At 33.5% G+C, this 24,776-nt stretch overlaps 1 protein-coding gene across 1 annotated transcript in view; it reads left to right on the top strand.

The window, feature by feature from the left end:
- The window catches only part of ESCO1 (establishment of sister chromatid cohesion N-acetyltransferase 1), a 75,331-nt gene that overhangs the window by 23,791 nt on the left and 26,764 nt on the right, over nt 1–24,776 (top strand). Inside the window, 5 exon segments of the mRNA XM_079108362.1 lie at nt 218–2,344; nt 7,930–8,044; nt 9,313–9,373; nt 11,792–11,906; nt 14,883–15,014. Of these exon segments, the coding sequence (XP_078964488.1) occupies nt 809–2,344; nt 7,930–8,044; nt 9,313–9,373; nt 11,792–11,906; nt 14,883–15,014 (1,959 nt within the window). The 5' untranslated portion in view covers nt 218–808.

The raw sequence follows: 24,776 nt of genomic DNA, 5'->3' as shown, positions 1-24,776 counted from the left end.
TTTTCAACTATTCCATGTTTATGTAAGACGTTACTGATTATTTGTAGGAACCTGTTTGGTATCCTTTTATCTGTTAGTCTTAATTGTACACAGTGAATGTTTCAAAAGGAGGAGTTGGATTTTATTTAAATCAAGGTTATTTCTATGTTGTATTTATTAGTATTGCTCTTATTTTATGGATTGTACAAAATTTAATTCTTATTTTTTAATTTTTCAGAAATGGCAGCACAAAAGGATATCTATATTAATAGAGTATTTTGTTAAACAAAGGAGGTTAAATAAGAACTGCAAACCAACAGACTCAGCAAACAAGAAAAGAAACGTGTTAGCCATAAGACATGTTTCAAATGAATCAAAGTCCAGTAACTGTAGATTTCAGAAGAAGAAAGTTTTCAAAACTTTTGTCAAAACAGACAGGTTACTGGTAAATAACTCCTCCAGTTAATAGGGCTAGACCTGAAAGTAAAATTAATTGCAAATTAGCAAAACAAATTGAACGTGAATTAAGTTTCTTTTCATCAAAAAAGTATGAAAATATAAAATTAGAATTAAATTTTCTTCAAATTTTCATTGCCTTGTCCAGTGTAAAGGAAATATCAGCACTCATGCCAGCTTTCTTGTGTCCTAAGAATGACAGAAACCTTGCTTGAAGCAGACTAGTATTTTTGTTGAAAATGTATATTAGCATCAGTTAAAGTTGATTTTTTTAAGACCTGCTCTTCAGTAATAATACTAGATATTCAGCATTTTACACCAACCAGGACACAAAAATCCTCTTAAAAACTACTCAGAAAAGGAAGACTCAGGAATGATGTCTATTCAGGAGAAATCAAAAGAAAATTCCTCCAAAGCTATTAAAGAAAGTGAAGATAAGAATTTGAAAATAGAAATTCAAGGTTCTCAAAACAATCTAACAAAACAGTCAAGTTCAAAGGAAGTTGTAAAGTCACTGGTTAAATCTTCCACCAGAAGTAAATTAAATCAGCCTGAATTGGGAACTCGCATGAGTACAAGGTCAGCAAAGGCAGCCTCCAATGATAAAAAAGCTGCCAAATCCTTCGGTAAAAGTATGTTAACTGTGAAGGGACAGTCACAAGAATCTACCAAAAAAAAGAAATTATGTCAGAAAAAATTAGCACATGAAACACTTAAAGCAAATGAGCAGCTTAACCGGAGATCACAAAGACTACAACAGTTAACAGAGTGTTCAACAAGGTCTTTGCGTAGTAGAGAAATTCAGGGTGGAATTCAAGCAGTTAAACAAAGTTTGCCACCAAGAAAAGAGCACTGTAACAATATTCAAAGTAAACCTAATAAATTTAAAACAAGTCAAAAGCATGTGAAAAGAAAAGTACTGGAAATAAAGTCTGATTGTAAAGAGGATGCAAATTCAGTGGTTAATGAAGTAATAAATTCCCCAAAAGGAAAAAAACGCAAAGTAGAGCATCAGACTACTTGTAGTTCACAGTGCATACAAGGATCTGAAAAGTGTCTTCAGAAGTCTACTAGAAAAGAAGAAATAAAACCTGTGCCTGTAACTTCTGAGACAAAAAGATCAAAAGTGGCTGCTTCTGAGGTCTGTAAAAAGAATGAAATGAAGAAGTCAGTTCATACACAAGTGAATACTAGCACAAAATCCCAAAAATGTCTACAGCCATTAGTGCCTGAACAAAGTGTAGATAATGAGTTGGAACAAGCAGGAAAGAGCAAACGAGGTAGCATTCTCCAGCTCTGTGAAGAAATTGCTGGTGAAATTGAATCAGATACTGTAGAGGTAAAAAAGGAATCTTCACAAATGGAAAATATAAAGGAGGAGAAGCCTACAGAAGTAAAATTGGAAGAAACTACTGTTGAAAGACAAATACTTCATCAGAAGGAAACAAATCAGGATGTGCAGTGTAATCGTTTCTTTCCCAGTAGAAAAACAAAGCCTGTGAAATGTATACTAAATGGAATAAACAGCTCAACTAAGAAGAACTCCAACTGGACTAAAATTAAGCTCTCGAAATTTAACTCTGTACAGCAAAATAAGTTGGACTGTCAAGTTTCCCCTAAATTGGGCTTATTACAAACCAGTTTTTCACCACCAGTTTTAGAAATGCATCATGCAGTGACTCAGAGTGCATTTTTAGGGACAAAGCCACATGATAAAAATGTAACTTGTGGACAGGAAAAAATGAAAGAAATTAAATCTGAAAAAGTTAAAATTAATGATACTACAGGTGAAATTAATAAAACAACAAAAAGGGCTACTGAAAATTGTCAGTTAGATAACCAGATAAAATCTCCTGACCCACAGTTGGATAATCAGATGAAACATTCTTTTGAGTCAACACCAGATAAGGTAATCAGTTTTCATTATGTACATCAGAGGTAGCCTGAGTACTTTCTAATAAGAAATAAGTGTTCATAACACATTTTAACTTGAGAATGAAATCATAAAATTATTATTGTTACTATTATCTTTTGGGTACTAGGGATTGAACTCAGAGGGCACTCGACCACTGAGCACATCCCCAGCCCTATTTTGTATTTTATTTAGAGACAGGGTCTCACTGAGTTGCTTAGCACCTCAGCAATGGTTGCCCAGGCTGGGTTTAAACTCTCAATCCTCCTGCCTTAGCCTCCTGAGCCGCTGGGATTAGAGGTGTGCACCACTGCACTGAGCATGAAATCATATAATTATTAACCCAATCTTCTAGTGATAAAACTTAATGACTCTTTTCAATGTTTCACCTTTATGTGACTTCATCTTATTTTTTATTTTTCACCCTTCATTTTTATTTTATGTAATACATAAGCCTGTTGAATTGCAGCTTTTCTTTTAAATTTAACACGATTGCTTACTTTTTCTACTAATTATAACCACAGAAAATATATTTCTTTCCTTTTTTTTTTTTTTTTTTTAATCCCTTGCCATACTAAGTATTGAACCCAAGGGCTTGAACCTACTGGGCAAGTTGCTGCACTACTGAAGGACATTCCCCAGCATATTTTTTTTTTTTTTTTTTGGCGTGGTTGGGAAGAGGGCAATATAGGAAATCGGACCTAGGGATGTTCTACCATTGAGCTACATCCCCATCCCTTTTTATTTTTATTTTGAGACAAGACCTTTTGGTTTGATTTGTGTAGCCATTTTGGACAGTTGGCAATTAAAATGTCTGAGAGGTATAAATCAGTCTTCAGTCTAAGAATAAAATTGTAATGGCCAAGAATTTTTAAAATGAAAAAAATAAATTGAAAACCACCATCTTATATCTGAAAGAAACTTTAGTGGTTACCTTGAGAAAGTTTTATACTTTATAAAAGCAGCTCAGCCCTTTGCTGAAGTAAATCATATGTGAAATGCCAGTGTTTAAAACCAATAAGCAGGGCTGGGTTGTAACTAATTGATAGAGTGCTTACCTAGCTTGTGTGAGGCACTGGGTTCAATCCTTGGCAACACAAGTATAAATAAATAAAAATAAAGATACTGTATCCATCTACAACTAAAAAAAAAAAATATTTTTTAAAAAAGCTACAATTAAAAAACCGATAAGCAGAAATTTTATATACTTAGAACCTTGGTACTCTATAACGCAGATGGAAAAATTAATTTGTGTTTTATAATGAGAAAACTGAACAGAATGTGATTTAGGCCACATGTTTGGTGACACAATTAGGATTAGAATTGAGGTGTTCTAATTTTCAGTGCAGCTTTCTTGTACAACATACTCTGAACATTAGAAAATCATTTGAACAAAAATGATTTCCCTCAAATCGTTTTGAGGGCTGGGGATATAGCTCAGTGATTGAGTGCTTCCCTGGTATGTGTGTGAGACCCAGTACAGGGGGAAAAAAAGGTCATCATAAGAATAAAGTTAAGCCACCCTAAAGTTTTGAGAATGACTTCAAATTCTCTTTAGAGACATCTGATCTAGGAGCAAATCTAAGTGAATTAAAAGTCTGGACTTTATGCCAGAAACTATAAAAGTAGATCATTGTTAGTCTTTTATATTTTGGGCTGAGAATCAAAGTGAACTTAAAGAGAATAGACACCATATGGTACTCTTAGATTTTATTTTCTATACAAATAATCATCAGTTAAAAAATGGATTATTTAGGGGTTGGGGCTGTAACTCAGTGACAGAGCACTAGCCTAGCATGTATGAAATACTGGGTTCAATTCTTAGCACCACATAAAAATAAACGAATAAAGTAAAGCCATTCTGACTACTTACAACTACCAAAAAATTTTTTAAAAGATGATTATTCAGAAATATTATATGAGATAGTGGTAATAATTACAGATAAATAGTAAGTAGTGGTAAGAGTACTAAGTTGGGGTACTCAGGATACAACTCAGAAAAGAGCATTTGCTTAGCATGTCCTGTGCTCTGGGTTTGATTCCCAGCATGTGGAAAAAAGAAGAAAAAATTATGGTCTTTTGTAGAAACAGGGTGGTTTTTTATTTAGGATTTTGTCTCTAGGTATGACTGGAGAGTGTATTTTCTAACTCCTTGCTGCATAAAAGTCTTTGAAAACTCGGAAGGCAGAAGAATGAGAAATCTAATCCATTCCTTTGTACCAGACTATAGAAGAATAGAGATGTTTACTTGGGTCACATTATTTTGACCTTTTATAACATATTTACTAAAAAGTGCTTAGTTTATGCAGTTCTCTTAAGAAGCAGGCCTAGAAACTTGTGTTAAAATTTTTGTTTTAAAATCTTTTTTTTTTGGGGGGTGCCTGGGATGGAACCCAGGGGCTTTTGATCACTGAGCCACATCCCAGCATCCCACCCCTTTTGTTTATTTTGATACAGCTGGTTTGCTAAATTGCTTAGGGCCTCTTTAAATTGCTGAGGCTGACCTTGAACTGGTGATCCTCCTTTCTCTGCCCCAAACCACTGAGGTGGGCTTGAAATTCTTGAATATTCATTCAGAATACAGTGAAATTAACATTATTCTTTTGTATCAATCACCAAGATTTGACAAAAATAAATATATATATAATATATATATATATATATATTTTTTTTTTTTTTTTTTGCGGTGCTGAGGATTGAACCCCATGCCTTGTGCTTGCAAGGCAAGCACTCTACCAACTAAGCTATATCCCCAGCCCCAAAATGAATATTTTATTGAGTTACTTTAGATTCTTAAAATATGAAATATATGTTACAGGTGCAGATGAAGACTGTATCTCCCTCTTCATTCCATTCCTCTCTCCCCCCAGAGTTAAACATACTCCTTAAGTATGATGTGGATCATCTTTATTTTTATTTTTATGATTTTTGTGTGTATTTCTATAAGGGATACTTAGCTTTGTATTTTAGGTTTTGTGTGCTTGTGTTCGTGTTTGTGCAGGACTAGAAATTGAACTGAAGGGGCACTGTATTACTAAGCTATATCCCCAACCCTTAGTGAGACAGTGTCTCACTAAGTTGCCCAGGCTGCCCTCACATTTGTAGTCTTCCTGCCTTGGCCTCCTGAGTATCTGGGGAATTATAAGCATACACCATCTTTCCCTGTGTGTATTATAAGTTTTTAAATAATAACATGTATATGTAAATTTTTTTGCAACTGATTTTTTTAAACATTTTTTAGTTGTCAATGGACTTTTATTTATTTATTTTATTTTTTTTATGTGGTGCTGAGGATGGAACCCAGGGCCTCACACATGCTAGCCTAGGGCTCTACCACTGAGCTACAACCCAGCCCTGCAACTTGATTTTGTGTAATTAGCATTATATTTGATACTGGTGTTATAATAGTTGTAAAGGAATATACCACAAATTTATCTTTTTCTGTATTAAAGGACTCTTAGATTGCTTCCACCTTTTTTTCCACCAGTATCAAAAATGTGCTCCCTATCACAGGGTGATCAGTAAATGTGACTGTATCAGTTAAAATGTGCCTGAATGCCTGCTGGTACCAAAGAAGATATGAATTTTCTATTTTAAGGAATTTATTTTGAGAAAAATCACTTAAAAATTTCTCTTTATTACCTAAATATTAAAGGGTGAAGTAGCATGATTGAACCATTTGTCAGACTTAGCACATGCTGGGCAAGCAACTCTAGCGCTGAGCTGTATCCCCAACCCAAGTACTGACTCTTTTGTAGGCAGAAGAGTTTCATATAATTCTCAGCCAAAACATACACTGTAAGTTCAGTTGTTATTCACATATTACAAGTGAGGAGACTGAGGCTTAACTTAACCTGAGTGACATTTTTCAGTGAGAAAGCCATGGTTGAAAGTGAGATTGGCTGGTTTCAGAGCTAGCCAGATTTATACCTGGGAAGATAGGAGATACAAACAAAAACAAAAAAAATAACAACTCTTACAACGTTGAAAACTTTCTGTGGCTACCCATAAATTTACTCTTTGAATTATACAGTGTCTATACCTGCAGTTCTGTGAAATGATGTTTATAAAGCTAAGCATCCAATAAAACTTAACTGAATTTATGGGCTTTTTTTTTTTTTTTAGCTTTTAATTTTATTTTTGTGTTGGTGCTATCGATCAAACCCAGTGCCTCACACATGCTAGGCAAGCACTTTACCACTGAGCTTCAGCCCAAGTCCCTTGTGCTGTTTTAATTATTAAAACAATATGAATTTTAAAGCTCAGTTATTTTATGGTTTGCTTTTTAAATCAATAACTTACTAACTTCCTATTAAGGGAGAGTAGTCATTAGTAACGTCGTTGTTTTTTTTTGTTTGTTTGTTTTGTTTTAGATTTTTTTAGGTATTGATGAACCTTTATTTTTTATTTATTTATATGCGTTGCTGAGAATCGAATTGAACCCATTGCCTCACACACATGAGGCAAGTGCTCTATCACTGAGCCACAACTCCAGCCCCATTGTTTTTTTTTTTTTAATTTTAATTTTAATTTTTTTTAAATTTATTTTTATTGTAAACAAATGGGATACATGTTGTTTCAGTTTGTACATGAAGTAACAGTATACCACTTGCATATTCATATATTTACATAGAGTAATGATGTTTGATTCATTCTGTTATTTTTTTTCCTTCCCCCACCCCTCCCACCTCCATTGTTTTGTTTTTAATGTTCACTTTTTCAAAAATAAAATGTTCCGAAGTAATGTTACACATTCATGTAGCAGTTGCAGTACACACAAAACTGCTTCCCTCTGTCATTTCCATGAGTTAACCAATGACAATGGAATTTAGAGTATATTCTTTTATTAGTTACTAATAATCTGCTTTAGCAAGATTCTTAGAGACTGAAGAATGAAAAGATAGATAGATATAATAGTGTTCTTGCTTTTACAAGTTACCAATGAGTCAGAGAAATAACTGATTTCACATAGGGAGTGACAAGGGCACAAAAGAGGTATTAACGTAAGTAAAGGAGAATTAGGGAAGATTGGGAACGGCCTTATGGTAGAGGTTAAGTTTTGAGTAATGAGTTGAATTTTTGCAAGGGGAAGGTGTTAGATCAGTACTATCTGTAGAAATATAATGTGAGCCACTTAGATAATTTTGAATTTTCTGTAGCCACTTTAATGGGGCAAAAAGAAATAGCTGAAATTAATTTTAATATATTTATTTAGGTTGTTGTAAAAATACTGCCTTTTCAACGTAATAATTTTAAAAATTACTAATGACAGATTTTACTTTTTTGTGCATGTGTGCCTGATTTTTTGAAATTGGTGGAAGATTCATGCTTACCACACAGCTAAGTCATGTTAACCACATTTCTGCTTCTCAGTAGTCGGATATGGCAGTGACTACCATATTGGACAGTATAGTCTAGATGTGAAGCTCAGAAAAAGTGTAGAGACAAGCAGTGTATCTGTGGGTATGATAATGTTTTAAATTTAACATGATGGGAGGTAATGGGAGTTTATGCTGAGAGTATCAGTGTATTGAGATAAGCACCAAAGGTTGATATAAAAATCTTGAATTACATGTGTTCAGAATTTCAGCTTATGTGTGGAATCCAAACTGGAAAACAGTCCAGTAGAAAACACCACTGCTATTTCAGCTCTGCTCAGTCAAGCAAAAATTGATGCAGGAGAGAGTAAATTTCCAGGTAATACTTTGGAAATATTATTTGCGTTTCAAAGGGTTTCAGTGACATTTTTGTTACCGTTATAAAAAACTCTTATTATATATCAGATAGGCCTGTTAAATCACTTTTATTCTTTTTAAGATTATATCCCCCCCCCCCAGTTTTTTGTTGGTACATTCTAGTTGTATATATTGATGCAATTTGTTGTTACCCATTTGTACATGCATATAATATAACAATATAATTTGGCCAATATCATTCCCCAACATTGTTAAATTCTCTTTAACCATTGCTATATTTTCTGAATTTGTGATTCTTGTGATTAATACCTGTTCTTTAAGGCAAATTGCATCTGATTGGTTTGATAAATGTCTAAATACTGCTTTCTGACTCCCCACCAAAATTTCTTTTGTTTTTTATATCTCTTATTTTGGTTTGTGAGTTATTCTCTGGAAAAATGTTCCTTAATGAATTCCTTAAGTTGGTGGTAGCAGCTTATTTCTCATACTTTAATATTTGTGCTTTTCTATTTCAGGTTCTTACTTTTAACCCCTACTAAACTCAGTTTCTTCTATCTCGGAGAACTCTAAATTAATACATGCTGCAGATTTTCCACTTACATCATCTAAAAGCTTTATTTTGTAACGTTGTGAACATTTTTTTTTTAAACGACATATTACCTGAACACTTGGATTTGCTCACTTGTTTCAGTTGAAGCACCAGAGGGTATAGAAGTCTCTAATTCTATTATTTCTTTCTAGTAAAGAAAGATATACTTGGGACACACTATTGAGATCTGTTACTTACTGCCATTATCTACCATTTAACTTTTTCTCTGAATAGGGGAAGAGTAAATGTAATGTAAATATGAGAAATGTATTATTCATTAGAAAATAGATTTATTTTTGCACTTAGGTTATTTATATGGTAAGAATTCTAGAGATCATAGTTTTTAAACAAGGAAATGTTTTCATTTATTTCCTTTTAGAGTTTATTATAATTGTGCAGGCACTGAAACAATCTTCTTTATTTTTCAGTGCTAGTAATTTTTGGTGAAATTAGAGGTATTACCCTTCCATTACATCTCTTAGCAGCTCTACATTCTGAGATAGCCTTTCTGCCTCGTCTCTGAAGTGCAATTTCTAAGGAGGGAATTCTAATATTATCAAATGTTTTTTATTAAAAATAAAACTTCAGTGCACTAAATGTTTTATGGATAATTATGTCAAGCATTAGTAGTGTTATTAAAAAGTTTAGTGAATAACCCAGTTTTTTAAATTAAATTACAGGCTCAGCTTCCAAACAGCACAGTATACTCAATAATCAAACATCTAAGAACAGTGATAACAGGTAAGGTATTTGTTTAATATAGGGGTAAATTGAAAAACTTAAGGACTTTATACTTAAGGATTTTGAGTTTAGGGGATTTCCCCCTAAAAATTTATGTTAGCCACTTTTTTTTTTTTAATTGGGAATTGAACCCAAGGGTGCTTTACCACTGAGCTACATCCCTATTTCTTTTTTATTTTGAGATAGGGTCTCAGTAAGTTGCCCATACTGACCTTGAACTTGCAATCCTCTTGCCTCACTTTCCCGAGTTGCTGGGCATGTGCCACTGCACCTGGCACAAATTTGCTTCTTATTATACTTTTTTCTGTGTTTGATTTTCTCCTGGACTGGGAATCAAACCCAGGGCCTAGTGCATGCTAGGCAACCTTTCTACCATTGAGCTACAACCTCAGTTACTTACGAGGTTTTTTTGGTACTGGGGATGGAACCCAGGGGTGCTTAACCACCAAGCCACATCTGTAGCCCTTTTTTATATTTTTATTTAGAGACAGGGTCTTGATGAGCTACTTAGGACCTTGCTGATGAGGCTGGTTTTGAATTCTCGATCCTCCTGCCTCAGCCTCCCCAGCCGCTGTGATTAAAGGCATGCACTACTGCACCTGGCTAATAGTTTCTTTCAGTTAAGTGCATGAGCATCTTTTCTAGCTTCCAACCTCATTTATTTAAAAATTTTTTTTTTAGTTGTAGATGGACACAATACCTTTATTTTATTCATTTATTTTTATGTGGCACTGAGGATTGAACCCAGTGCCTCATAGGTGCTAGTCAAGTGCTCTATCACTGAGCCACAGCCCCAGCCCCAGCCCCAGCCCCAGCTCCAGCTCCCAACCTAATATTTTAAAATTTTGTTTTCAGTTTCATTATATGAATTTTTATTTTAACTGCTCTCAATAGATTTTAGTTGTTTCTAGTTCATTCTATTAATAAAATGTTCTATAATAAGACTTACCTTTTCTTGTGTGATTTGTTCTATAGGATAAATTCAAAACTGTAAGACTTACCCTGCCTTGCCTGATTTCTCTCCAAAATAGTTCCAGTTTGTACTCCCAGCAATAATATTTAAGAATTCTCTTTCCTCACACTCCTGGAAATATTGAGTATTATCAACATTTAATTTAAATAAGTGAAACAGAATTTTGTTTTCTCTTAATTGAAATTAAGCAAATTCTTTTTTGCCATTTGGATTACCAACAAATATTAGTTAGGACAAATAAAGTGACTCAGGTGGGTAAAACTATAAAACTTAGAGCATTCAGACTTTAGTAGGTGCTGCAGTTTTTTTGTTTGTTGAAAATTAGTTCTCTTGATTTTTTAAAAATTTTAATTAGCACATAATAATTGGACATTTATGGAGTAAACTGTAATCTTTCAGTACTGTACCAAATGTAATGATCATATCAGGGTAATTTGCACACCCATCACCTCAAACATATTTCTTTGTGTTGGGAACATTCAAAATCTTCTACTAGCTATTTAGAAATACTCGTTAGTTGTCAACCATAGTTACCCTGTGTGCTATAAAACATTAGAAGTTATTCTTCCAATCCAGTTGCATGCCTATACCTATTAAACATCCTCTCCCCATTTTTCCATCCCTCTCCTTTTCTAATCTCCGAGAACCACTATTCTATTTATACAATTGTTTTTTTAGCTTTCACACATAAGTGATTTCATATGATATTTGCCTTTTATTTCACTTAACAGCCATGTTGCTGCAAATGACAGAATATTGTCCTTTATTATGGCTGAATAATATTCATTGTATATTTATAGTACATTTTTTTGGGGTGGGGAAAAGACATACCATTTTATTGAAGATTTGTTTGCAAAATTCAGACATTGTGATTCATTGAAATAATTTTTCTACCATCAAATATACATACCTTTTCTTTATGCCGATAATTTTGTTTATTTTTGTTTTTCTCTTTTTTTATTCTGACATTTTTTCAATAGTAATGTAGACTTTGAAGTGAGACAAATTTTCATTGTTATATTTCAGAAATATTTTATTTTTGCTATGAAAAAAACTAAACATTGACATGATTTTCACCTATTTTTTATTTTCTTTAAGGAGTACTTTCTCAGTCATTAGTAGAGTTGTTTTGGGATCATATTTTCTTTATCCATTTATTGATTCATAAGTTGATTCCATATCTTAGTATTATTCCAGTTGATAATAGGGCCTTGTGCGTGCTTGATTTTTTTTTTTTTTAAATAAAGATTTATACAACTTTAGATCTGATGACTGGGAGGATCAAGGTCTGCATCTGGTGAGTGCCTTGATTTTTAACAGATTTTCTTTTTCCCCTTGGAGTTGAAATTTATCACTGTTGCATAGAAAATGTTTTTTTCTTTTCAGTGATTTGAAATGATAAGGATCTATAACATTCAGTAGGATTTTTGTTTGTTTTTTTAAAGGGAGATGCCACCAAACCATTCTTGGCTTAAGTGTAATTCCCATTTGGAGATAACAATTCCAAAAGACTTGAAACTGAAAGAAGCAGAAAAAGCTGATGAAAAACAGTTGGTTATAGTAAGTACACAACTTGACCTCTTTTTGGTGAAATAGTGTTTATAAGCATTCTATTTACCCAAGGTGTTAAAGACTAAATTTGTTCCTTTTTTCCAAAGGTCCTTTTCATCATCATAAGTCTTCATTATGGAAAATGTTCCTGGTATTATTATAACCCTCCCTGCCGAATGAAAAATAGTCCATCCTCTAGCAAATAGTAATAATTCTGTTTCCATACTTCTAATTTCATTTGTAACAAATTATGATACTCATATCTGTTACTTTCTTAGATATGTCATTTGATCACTATCCTTTCTCTGTAGTTGATTTAAGCATTAAAATAATGTAAGTATAGAATACATGATTACTTTAAAATTGCAGTTTATAGAAGGATAAACCAATAGTTAACTTGAAATAGAACATAAGTATTGTAAAGTTTGGTGGCAAGGTGATAAAAAGAGGAAGATGGTTTGATTGATTGAACACCTACTTTGAATGACTGAGAACAGGGTTAAAAATAAAAGGACCCAAAGTAATAGGAACACTTATTATAGTTCCATCAGTGTAATCAAAGGATTTTTTTGAAACTAGATGATGGATTGTAACTTTTTTTAATTTTATTTTTTGGCTGTAGATGGACATAATACCTTTGTTTTTTATTTATTTATTTTTATGTGGTGCTAAGGATCAAACCCAGTGCCTCACACGTGCTAGGCAAGTGCTCTGCCATTGAGCCCCATCCCCAGCCCCCCAATTATAACTTTTAAAAGAATAACTTTCCAAGAATTATTTAGAAAATTTTCAAGAGGCATAGTGAAAGGAAATCTTGTTTTTATCATGTAATATTTCTATTGTCAAATCAGTGTGGTAGTGAATCAGGGTTTAATAAAGATTCTAGATTTGCAGTGTACAGTGTGGTAGTCACATGTTCTCTTAGATACTTGTAGCATATCAGAGTTGAGATATCTCAATTAAGTGTAAAAAATGCATCCTGTGTTTCAAAGACATAAAAGAGAATGTAAAGTATCTCACTGTTAGGTTTTTAAAAATATTAAATATTAAATATATAATATTGGTATTATATATTTCATTAAATAAAATGTTATTTATTTTCTTTTGCATTTTTTAACATGGCTACTAGAAATGTAAAATTACACTTTTGGATCACATTTCTGTGGTCAAGAGTTGCAGATGACAGTGTTGCTGATGGAGACCCCAGATAATGGTTTTTTCTTTCCATTTTTTTATTGGTGCATTATAATTACACAGAATAGTGGGTTTCATTGTAGCATTTCATATTTGCACAAATATTATCAATTTCAATCCCGAGTACTAGTAATAGTTTTTGAATATATTATTCAATTTGCTTCATTTATATTAACTAAGTTAACCCTTACAGGAAAAGGAAAAGTATGAAACAGATACTGTCTTCCATTTTATGAATGAGGAAACTGAGGCAGAAGTGCTTTCTCATTACTCTGATAAGTACCTGTTCAAAGAGATATGTGCACATCCATGTTCATTACCAATAATAGCTAAAAGATCAAGCCAAGTGTTCATTGATGGGTGAATGTATAAACAAAATTCAGCCTGAGTACAAGGGAATATTATTCAATAAAGAAGGGAATCCTAACATTTGATACAACATAGATGAATCTAGAAAATATTATACTTAGTTAACTAAGTTACAAAAGACAAATATTGTGTGATTTCATTTATGAGAGGTGCCTGGAATAGTTAAATTCAGACATAGAAAGTAGAATGGTGGTTGCCAAGGTCTGGAACGTAGGGGAGAAAGTGAATTGTTCAGTGGTTATAGAATTTCAGTTTTGCATAATGGAGATTGGTTACACAACAGTGTGAATATACTTAATGATACCAAGCTGTATACTTAAAAGTGGTTAAGCTGATAAATTTTATGTATATTTTGCCACAGCTGCAAATGTTTTTTTAACTACCTGAAATAAGTTTCAGTTAACACTTTGTTAGTAGTTTGAATTCTTTAGAATGAAGTGTCCTGTCCCATCCCACTCCAAGGATTCTGTTGACCGTGCTGGCCTTGAACTGAAGGATCCTCCTCCAACCTCAGCCTATGGAGAAGCTGGGATTATAAACGTGTGCCAGTACAGCCAGCTTCCCTTTAGTCTTATACACAATCTTTTATTTACCATTTGATTTTTCTTGGCTTTTTGACCCAATTACAAGTTACTAGAGATACTGTTATCTTAGATCCTGTTCTTTTGAGTAATTAATTTAATTTATGTTGTACAATTATAATCAGAAAGACTAAAGGCTTTCTGCCCTTTTAATTTACTCCTACAGTTAGGTTATATTGCTAAATTTTTTTTTGTTAAATAAGAATTGTTATGCAGCACGATTGTGAATTACTGGAGTACAGATGATTGTATTCAGTTTTTTGTGCTTATTTAATACAGAGATAACATCTTAAGAATTTCTGGTGATGTCAAAATATTTAATGCCTGTAAACTTTTGAAAACTGTTAAAACAGATTTTTAAGACATTAAAAGAGTCTATAAAACACTCTTTCCTCTAAACTCTAGCAGTACGATTATTGCAAATAGGAAATTTATATTCTTATTTAATGAGTTTTGGTTGTTAAGATTTTTGTTCTGAATTTGTAGTGTTAAAATTTTTTCTCTATTGGGGAATCAGCTCAGTGGTAGAGTGCTTACCTGGTATATGCAAGGCTTCTTCCCTAGTACAGCCAAAAAAAAAAAAAAAGAGAAATTTCTTAGTTCTTTAAATTGTTATATGCTGTGAAAGGGAGTCATCAGGTTATTCAAATGGACATTTCTTAATAAAAATGCACACAGATTTTGGACTTTAGCATCATAGTATTTGTAATCAACACTGGATGTTACTCATTATAGAGTAAGTCCTTTTCACTTTATGTTCACATTATAGCCTTCCAGAGTGATGTTTTGGAACAATTCTTTTGGGAAGAAAGAAAACCTTTTGTTTGTGTTTTATAAATAGGACGCAGGACAAAAAAGATTTGGAGCAGTGTCCTGTAATGTTTGTGGAATGCTTTACACAGCTTCAAATCCAGAAGATGAAACTCAGCATCTGCTTTTTCACAACCAGTTTATAAGTGCTGTAAAATATGTGGTAAGTGGAATTTGTGAATTATAAAATGCTAAAATTAGATAATTGGGTCAGGATCTTAGATGAATTGCCAAATTTAAATCATTGAAAAGTTTCTGATTTTAGGAAATAATGTGTACAAAGCACATGTATGTATTATGGCTTATTTTTAAACTAATACAAATAGAAAAACCAGGTAATTTATTCTGACTGGTTTATATCTTGGCATTTTTAATTTGTTGTTTTTCTAAAAGTTATTGTATCTTTTCTAAGAGATAATGCTATTAAACTTGAGTATGTTTCTTTAGAGTTTCCTTTGATTTTAATAATTACTATTAATAAACCTATTTAGTATTCATGTAGCTTGGTGCAACATTGTATTTGGAAGTTGATAATATATATTATGTCAAATAGGTAGTTTGGGGATTTCCTTTATCTTGCTGTCATGAGTTTTTCTTTATATAATTAAAAGGAAAAAATACCAGTATATTACAATTCCACAAAGCAAATATGTTTTGGTATAATAAATTTTAGTGTAAAATGTTTTGTAATGTCTTTGAGCCATAATGGTTATTATTAATATTTTTTCTGGAAATAGCAAAATTTTTAGCTGTTTTGAACCATTTCAGATATCTTGTGAAAATAGTAATTTAATGTAATTGCTGTTTACCCATATCTGAAATGGAATCTGTTTTTATTCTATACATGTTACCTTCAGTACTGTACACTCACATTAATAAGACCTCCAGGATATCTGAACTGAGATCACCAATTCATTTCATATATGCCTTTATTATAGATACCAGATGTTGAATGACTTAGAGGTCTTTATTGGCCTTAGTTAAATTCATATGCTGTACTTTGGTAGAATGCTCATTTTCATTGCTTGATTTTTCCAGTTGTTTTTACTGAGTATAGGTGAGGTTTTCCTGTTTTGTTTTTTGATTTTTGGTTTTTCTACTGTGGTCATCCCTTATATTCCTTATTTCATTTGCCTTTTTCATACACATCCCTCCTGTTGCTTCACTAAATAAAATATAAGATGTGTGAAATAGAACATTTGATTTACCATTTGAAATTTATATTTTTCCAATTTGACTATATTAATATCTTGCATCTTGAAAAGAAAAATGGTTCTATCAGGTAGCTAAATTATTTTAGTCAATTTTATACACATGAACCTGGTAGATGTCATTTCTATTCAGTCTATATTCTGATGATCCCTTAGTTTACTAAAAATTTTGAAAGATTGTGTTTCAAAGACTTAATTTTTCACCCTAGAAAAATTCTTAATTTCTGAGGGGAACAGTAAGAAATCAACTAGAAAATAGTTGCTATGCTCTTCCAAGGTGTAAGAGGAAGTTGATTTATCTGACAAAGTGTAGTTATCACCTTCTAAGCAAAATCTGACTGCTACAAGGCTACAAAGCACTGTAGAGACCTGAGGTCAGTATCCCAGCTGACCCCTCCTTGTACCTCCTTGATGGGACAGAGCTATGGGTTATTTTATTTAATTTTGAAGTAAGCTCAAGAGAAGGAATTGAGTTTACCAGTTGGTCATTCTTCGCTAACTAACATCAAGGTCACTGTTCTTATCTTTTGCTGTTTTCAGATGTAGGTATACGTAGAATCTGAGGTAGGAACTATTCCAAAACATTGTAGAATTCTTATATATTATTTAGAGAGTCTAAAAACATCTTAATGATGATCTGTTGTGATGACAGCTCTGTATTTTGGGTTGTGACTTTAGAATATTTATTGACCCAGCGACTTGGGAGGCTGAGGCAGGAGGATCGCAAGTTCAAAGCCAGCCTTAGCTAAAGTGAGGCACTAAGCAACTCATTGAGACCCAGTCTAAATAAAATACGAAATAGGGTTGGGGATGTGGCTCTGTGGTTGAGTGCCCCTGGGTTCAATCCCTGGTACCTGCCCCCACCCCCCCACCCCAAATTTTGTTGAGCACTTTGTATTGTGCCTTGCACAGACATTAAGCACTTGTAAGTGGTTGACAAAAACATTTTATCTGTTATGTTTGCTTTTGGTAAAGAGCAAATAAAAAGTCCTTTGGTGTTCTGGCTTCATTCAATTCATGTTAAATGGACAGTGGTTAGGAACCGAAAATCTATTTAAGACTATTTAAAAATAGAATAAATTAGAAAAATGAATTTTACTTTTTAAATTTTAATCGAACATTCTTTAGAAAATAAATACCTTTTTCTTAGGATAAAAATTTACCCTAGACAAGTAATAATCATTGTGCTAATTAGGACTTGCTAATGTCCTATTTTTTAAAAGTTAAAACTATGTAGTCAGCTGGGTGCAATGGCTCATGCCTATAATCCCAGTGGTTTAGGAGGCTTAGACAAGAGGATTACAAGTTCAAAGCCAACCTTATCAATTTAGCCAGGCCCTAGCAACTTAGACTCTATCTCAAAATAAAAATTTTTAAAAAGGGACTAGGTATGTGTATCAGCGGTTAAGTCCCCAGTGCCAGTAAATGGATAGATAGATAAATAAAGTAGTCATAGTAGAAATTGATGTCCACAGAATATAATTTTGGCTGACTAAAGTATTTGTTTTTTCTCTTTCCTTATCTGTTATATTCTCATTGGTTTGTGGTAAGAGAACATAGGTAGAAACTTTCTTGATTTCTTCTTTTACCCCATGTGCCTCATTGACACCATTTGGGGAAATCATAATTATTGTTATTATTTTTTTCTTTTTAGGAGGCAGGGTCTATATTACTGCTCAGGCTGGCTGACTCAGAACCAAACTCCCAGTTTTTAGTGATTCTCTTGCCTCAGCCAGCCAAGTAGCTAGGACTTCAGGTATATGAAGCCATACCTGACTTAAGGGAACTGAATTTTTTCTGACTTTAATAGACTTAATAGACTCTATTTATGAAATAGGCTCTTTATGCCTCACTGGAAGGCCGAACTTGGATATAGACCTAGGAACCACTTCAGTTTCCTTCACAAACTAAGGTATTGTTTCCTAAAACTGTAATGAGAAAATTTCTTTGTTGTTAGGCCAGGAACCTATCAGGAACTATCAGAAATTCAGCTGTATTTTGAACTTTTAGTAATGGGTTCTTTGTAGACAAATTATTTTTAGGGCTTTGCCTTCAAGCTTAGTAACGGAGTCTGAAAGAAGTGAAAAGTTAATAATAAAAGATAAGTAAATACTAAAGCAATAAATCAATACTAATATTTAACTGTTTAAATAAATCATAAATTAACTTTGCAGGTTAAAAGTGACCATTTCTTTGTTAGAACAGTGGATAGAAGAGGAATTTGTTTTCATTGGTGAGGAAGAGTTTTAAAATGAAATCACCTGTGATTGACAGCATAGTATGACTGAAGGATGAAAAAGTATAACATCTTTGTGGGGAATAATGAGTAGAACTTTTAAATTGAGTCAGGATTTTGTTGGTAACACGATGAAAGTCAGATTGCGATATTTTGATTTTGAATGCTATTTGGACTTTTATTTTTTCTGTTCTTTTAGGTGTTGAAGAATTTTGAGCATTGTGAGTAATATAAATTTTAAAAACATTAAAAAATACTTTGGTAAAATATAGGGAGAGAAATATTTCAGTCGTATATATAGAAACAATAGTACATATATGAGGAATAGTGCTGAATTTACTATGACATTGGTGGAAATGGGAAAAAGTTGACTATAAGAGAAACTTCAAAAAACAATTTTTTTTTTGTAGTTGTAAATGGACAGCATGCCTTTATTTGTTTATTTGCATGCAGTGCTAAGGATTGAACCCAGTGCCTCACACATGCTAGGCAAGTGCTCTGCTATTGAGCTACAGCCCCAGCCCATAAGAGAAACTTCGAAAAAAGATTTGATGTGTCTCTAGTTGTATGCAAAGTCTATGTTATTCAGTTATTGCAGCCATTTAGTTGTTAAATAAAAAATGTTGTTCCTCAATCATATTTGCCAGTGTTCCATAGCCCATGTTGTTTGAGGCTACCACATTAGACAGTGTAGATACACAGAATATTTGTGTTATCACGAGTTCTTTTTACCATTGCTGTCCTGGGCAATATAGCAAGACCCTGTTTCCACCCCCTCTCCCCAAATGTGCATGTGTATATACATATGTGCATACATATACATGTATATATAAAGAAACATTATAAATTCTATATCAGTTGTTTTTCTTCATTTTGCATTCAAGCATTCATTATTTATCATGCTAAGTGAAATAAGCCAGTCCCAAAAAACCAAAGGCCAAATGTTCTTTCTGATATGTGGAAGCTCCCTCCACAACAAAGGAGGGTGGGGAGGGGAAGAATAGAAGTTAAGTGGATTAGACAAAGGGGAATGAAGGGAAGGGAGGGGGAATGGGAATAGGAAAGACAGTGGAATGAATTCGACATAACTTTCCTGTGGGTCATGTATGCATACATGACCAGTGTAACTATATCATGTACAACCACAAGAGTGGATTCCTAATTAGAATAAATTGTACTCCATGTATCTATAATATGGCAAAACACAGTCGTGTATCTAAAAAGAACAAATTAGAAAATATATACAAGTTAACTAGAGAAAGAGGGAAATAAAAGGATTCCTGAATTCTACTCAGTCTGTGAAAATAATTCTGTCACAAAAAACACATCTTTTAGCATTTTAATTTCTCTACTGAAATCTTTCACATATTTTTAACTTACAATAGCAGTTTAAAACTTCTTTCTGCTAAGTCAGATACATTTTCTTAACCTATTTCTTTTGACTTTTTTCCCTCTTGATTTTGGGTCATTATTTTCTATTTTTGTGCACAGTCTATTTTTCTAAAAAAATATTTTTTTAGTTGTCATTGAATCTTTTATTTTGTTTGTTTATATGCAGTGCTGAGGATAGAACCCAGGGCCTCACACATGCCAGGCAAGTGCTCTATCACTGAACTACAACTCCAGCCCCTCTCTCTCTATTTTGATTAGACTAGTTTTTTTGGAACTGTTTTAGATTCACAGTAAAATTCAACAGAAAGTGTATAGAGAGTTCCTGTGTGTTCCCTAATTGCAGTAACCTCCCCACTATCAACACACTTCATTAGAATGGTGTATTTGTTATAGTTGATAAATGTGTCAGTGTAGATTGACACATAATTACTCAGTCTATGGTTTAATTAAGCCTCACTTGGTTTTATACATTCTTTAGGTTTTGAAAAATGTTTAATGATACATTTATTGTTACAGTATCATAGAGAATAGTTTCACCACTTAAAAAAAAAAAAATCCTCTGTTCTGTACCTCTTTCTCCCTTCATGTGTTAACTTTTCATTACTGTGACATAATACCTGAGATATTTAACTTCAAGAGAAAGGATTTATTTTGGCCCATGATGTCAGAAATTTCAGTCCATAGTTGTTCGGTTCTATTATTTGGAGCCTGAGGCAAGGCAGAGGGGCATGATGGGTAGAAAGCTGGGAGACAAAGAGGAAGGGACCAGAAACAAGATTCCCTTGAACTTGGCCTACCTCCTATAGTTTCCACCACCTTCCAATAGTTCATTCAAATTCATCACTGATGAGTTAGAGCTTACCTCGGGATCCAGTCATTTCTTAAAATCTTCACCTACATTACTGCATTGGGGACAAAACCTTCAACATATGAACCACTGGGGGACATTCCAGATCCAAACCATAATACTCCTTCCCTCCTTAACCCCATTTATCTTGTGTCTGTAGTTTACCTTTCCCACAATGTCAGATAGTTGGAATCATACGGCCTTTCTTGCACTTAGTAGTAGTATGCATCTAAGGTTCTTAGTGTCTTTGATAGTTCATTTCTTTTTAATATTGCATACTATTCCATTGTTTGGATGTATGTACTATCGTTTATCCATTCACACTGCTGAAGGATATATTGATTGCTTCCAGATTTTAGCATTACAAATAAGATGCTATACATATCTGATTATAGGTTTTTTGATATGGACTTTTAAGTTTTCAAGTCTTGGGTAAATATCAAGGATCATATGGTAAGAGAATATTTAGTTGTGCAAGAAACTGCTGACTGTCTCTTAAGTGACTATATCATTTCAGATACCTACTAGCAGTGAATGAAAGCAGAGCAGTCCTCTTGCTCTACATCTTTGTCAGATCTTTGGTATTGAAAGTATTGTAGATTTTTGGGGGCAAGTGGTAACTTACTCTAGTTTTTATATTTCTCTAATGACAGAGTGATATGGAACTTTTTTTTACATTCTTATGTATCATCTCTTTTTGGTGAGTTGTCCTAGGTCCTTTGCCATTTTTTAGTCAGTTGTTAATTTTCTTTATTGTTAAGCTTTAAGAATTCTTTGTATGTGTGTGTGTGTGTATATATATATTTTTTGGGGGGCGGTTACTGGGCAACAGAACCCAGAGGTGCTTAACTACTGAGCTACATCCCCGGCTTTTTTTTTTTTTTTTTTTTAATTTATTGTAAACAAATGGGATACATGTTGTTTCTCTGTTTGTACATGGCATAAAGGCTACCATTTGTGTAATCATAAATTTACATAGAGTAATGTTGTTTGATTCATTCTGTTATTTTTTCCCTTCCCTCCACCCCTCCCACCCCGCTTTTCCTTCTATACGTCCTTCCTTCCTCCATACTTGCCCCCCTCCCTAACCCTAACTCTAACCCTAACACTAACCCTTCCCTCCCCCATTTGTGTCATCATCCACTATTAGTGCTTATCATTCTTCCTTTGGCTTTTTGAGATTGGCTTAGTCTCACTTAGCATGATATTCTCCAATTTCATCCATTTGCCTGCGAATGCCATAATTTTATCATTCTTATGGTTGAGTAATATTCCATTGTATATATATATACCACAGCTTCTTTATCCACTCATCAATTGAAGGGCATCTAGGTTGGTTCCACAGTCTGGCTATTGTGAATTGAGCAGCTATGAACATTGATGTGGCTGTATCTCTGTAGTATGCTGATTTTAAGTCCTTTGGGTATAGGCCAAGGAGTGGGATAGCTGGGTCAAATGGAGGGTCCATTCCAAGTTTTTCTAAGGAATCTCCACACTGCTTTCCAGAGTGGCTGCACTAATTTGCAATCCCACCCAGCAATGTATGAGTGTACCTTTCTCCCCACAGCCTCGCCAAAACTGTTGTTGCTCGTATTCTTGATAATAGCCATTCTAATTGGGGTGAGCCCCGGCTTTTTTTTTTTCTTTTTGAGGCACGGTCCCGCTAAGTTTTTTAGTATCTCACTAAGTTGCTGGTTTGGCCTCGAACTTAAATCCTCCTGCCTCAGCCGCCTGAGTCACTGGGATTGCGATGTTGTGCTTACTGTGCCCAGTTCTTTATATATTTTGGAAAACTTCGTTTATCAGGTATAACTTTTGTGATTATTTTTTCCAATCTGTGACTTTTCTTTTCTTTTGGCAGTATGCCTCCCAGTGCAGAATATTTAAATTTTAATGAAGTTTGGTTTATCAGTTATTTTCTTATTGATTAGTCTTTGATGGGTTATCTAAGATGTCATTTGACATCCCATAATCATGTAAAACTTTTTCTTCTGGTATCTTCTAGGAACTCTATAGGTTAATTTGTTTTACATTTGGGTTCATTTTGAGTTATTAATTTTGTGAAAGATATAAGATCTGTGGTTTAACATTTTTTGTATGTTTGGTGCTGGAATTGAACCCAGGTCCGTGTGCAGGATAGGCAAAGTACTTTACCACTGAACTATATACATTCCCAGCCCCAAGATCTGTGTCCTAGATTTTTTTTTTTTTTTTAACGTAGATGGCCAGTTATTCTAGTGCCTTCTTCATTATGTCATATTTGTTTGCTCCTGTATTCAAGATAAATTTACTATGTTTATGTGAATCTATTTCTGGGCTTTCTTGTGTTCATTGAACTGTTTGTTCTTTCACCAATACCACACTGTCTTGATTACTCATGTTAGAGTGTTCATAGTAGTGTCAGTCCTTCAATTACGTTCTCCTCCTCCATTTACTATGTTGGCTAGTCTGGGCTTTTCCCTCTCCACATAAACATTAGAATTAGTTTTTTTTTTTTGGTTGTTTTTTTTTTTTTTTTTTGCGGGGTGTGTACTGGCAACAGGACCCAGAGGTCTTAACTACTGAGCCACATCCCTGGCTTTTTTATTTTTTATTTAGGCACGGTTCCACTAAGGTTTTTAGTATCTCACTAAGTTGATACTAATAGCTTAGTATTATTACTAATAACTGTCAAGGAATAAAGATTTATTTTAACCACAAAATACTTCCTGAGTTTTTTTTTTGTATGGAGATTGAACACGGGCATTTAAACACTAAGTCACCATTCCCAGCCCTTTTTTTTTTTTTAAGTTGTAGATGAACACAATATCTTTATTTTATTTATTTTTAGTAGTGCTAAAGATCGAACCCAGTGCCTCACACATTGCCAGACACACTGAGCCACAACCCAACCCCTCCCAGTCCTTTTTGCTTTTTATTTTGAGACAGGGTTTTGCTAAGCTGCTTAGGGCCTTGAAAAATTGTTGAAACTGGCTTTGAATTTGCTATCCTCTTGCTTCAGCCTCCCAAAATGCTAAGGTTACAAGCCTGTACCACTGAACCCCATTTCCTGCAAGTTTGATTAGAATTTTATATGATGTCTGGAAAATATTGAATGTTTCTCTCTGTTTTTTTTGTAAGCTTTATGGTACATTGGGCATTATATATAAAAACAAGAAAGATTAAAGTAGGTAACATCCCATACTTGCGTTAACAGATCTTTCCCTTTCTTCTGTCCATTAACTGTGTGAGGGGCTGATCTCTTAGAGTTAATTATGACTGAGCTGGGTCGAATTGAGTTGAACCTTAACTTTCAGTTACCTTCTGCTTTTAAATTCTTTTTTTATGTAAGGTGCCTTTTTTTTTATTTATTGTAAACACATGGGATACATGTTGCTCTCTGTTTGTACATGGTTTTTTTTTTTTTTTTATGTAAGGTGCCTTTTTTTAAATTTATTTTATTTAAATTTCTTGAGGTTGAATCAGATGTCTCTTTCTAGTAGACATTGGGGAATTAAGTTTCTTACTGGGTTCTTCTACCTATTATAGGCTTGCTTCAGTCAGGAGCAATACTAATATTGCTAATTAGTCAGGAGCAATACTAATATATTGACTCACTAAGTTCCAGATGACTTTGAGATGAGAATGATAGGCAAATAAGTATTTTTTAAGTTTTTAATTGTAGACGAACATAATACCTTTAGTTTATTTATTCATTTTTTTGCTGTGCTGAGGATTGAACCAGTACTTCACCATGTGCTATAGGCATGCACTTTGCCACTGGGCTATAGACTCAGTCCTCAAAGTATTTCGTAACATTTGGTAAATTGTTGCCACCAGTTTGAAAGTGTTAATTTATGAATCCTAATATGAGATGTTTAGGATTCCTTAGCATATGAGCATAACAAAAAGTATCTCATAATTTCTCCTGTTTTTTAAAAAAATATTGTTTAGTTGTCAATGGATCTTAATATGTTTATTTATTTATTTATTAGTTTATTTATATGCAGTGCTGAGGATCGAAACTAGGCCTCACACAGGCCAGGCAGGCGCTCTACCACTGACCATAACTCCAGCTACTAATTTCTCCTGTTTGGACTTTACATTGTCTGACTCAAGTATATTTTATGAGAAATATTATTTCTATAATATATTCAGATATTGTAAATACAGTAGAGTTTCACTTAACTGACAGAATTGGGAGAATTGGGTGTAAGTTATACCAAACAATATGTAACTTTTGGTTGATTCAAGTGGAGA

The sequence above is a fragment of the Sciurus vulgaris genome (genome assembly GCF_902686455.1).
Source record: "Sciurus vulgaris genome assembly, chromosome: 13".
NCBI classification, from domain to species: Eukaryota; Metazoa; Chordata; class Mammalia; order Rodentia; family Sciuridae; genus Sciurus; species Sciurus vulgaris.
This window is presented reverse-complemented; position numbering and strand designations above follow the sequence as displayed.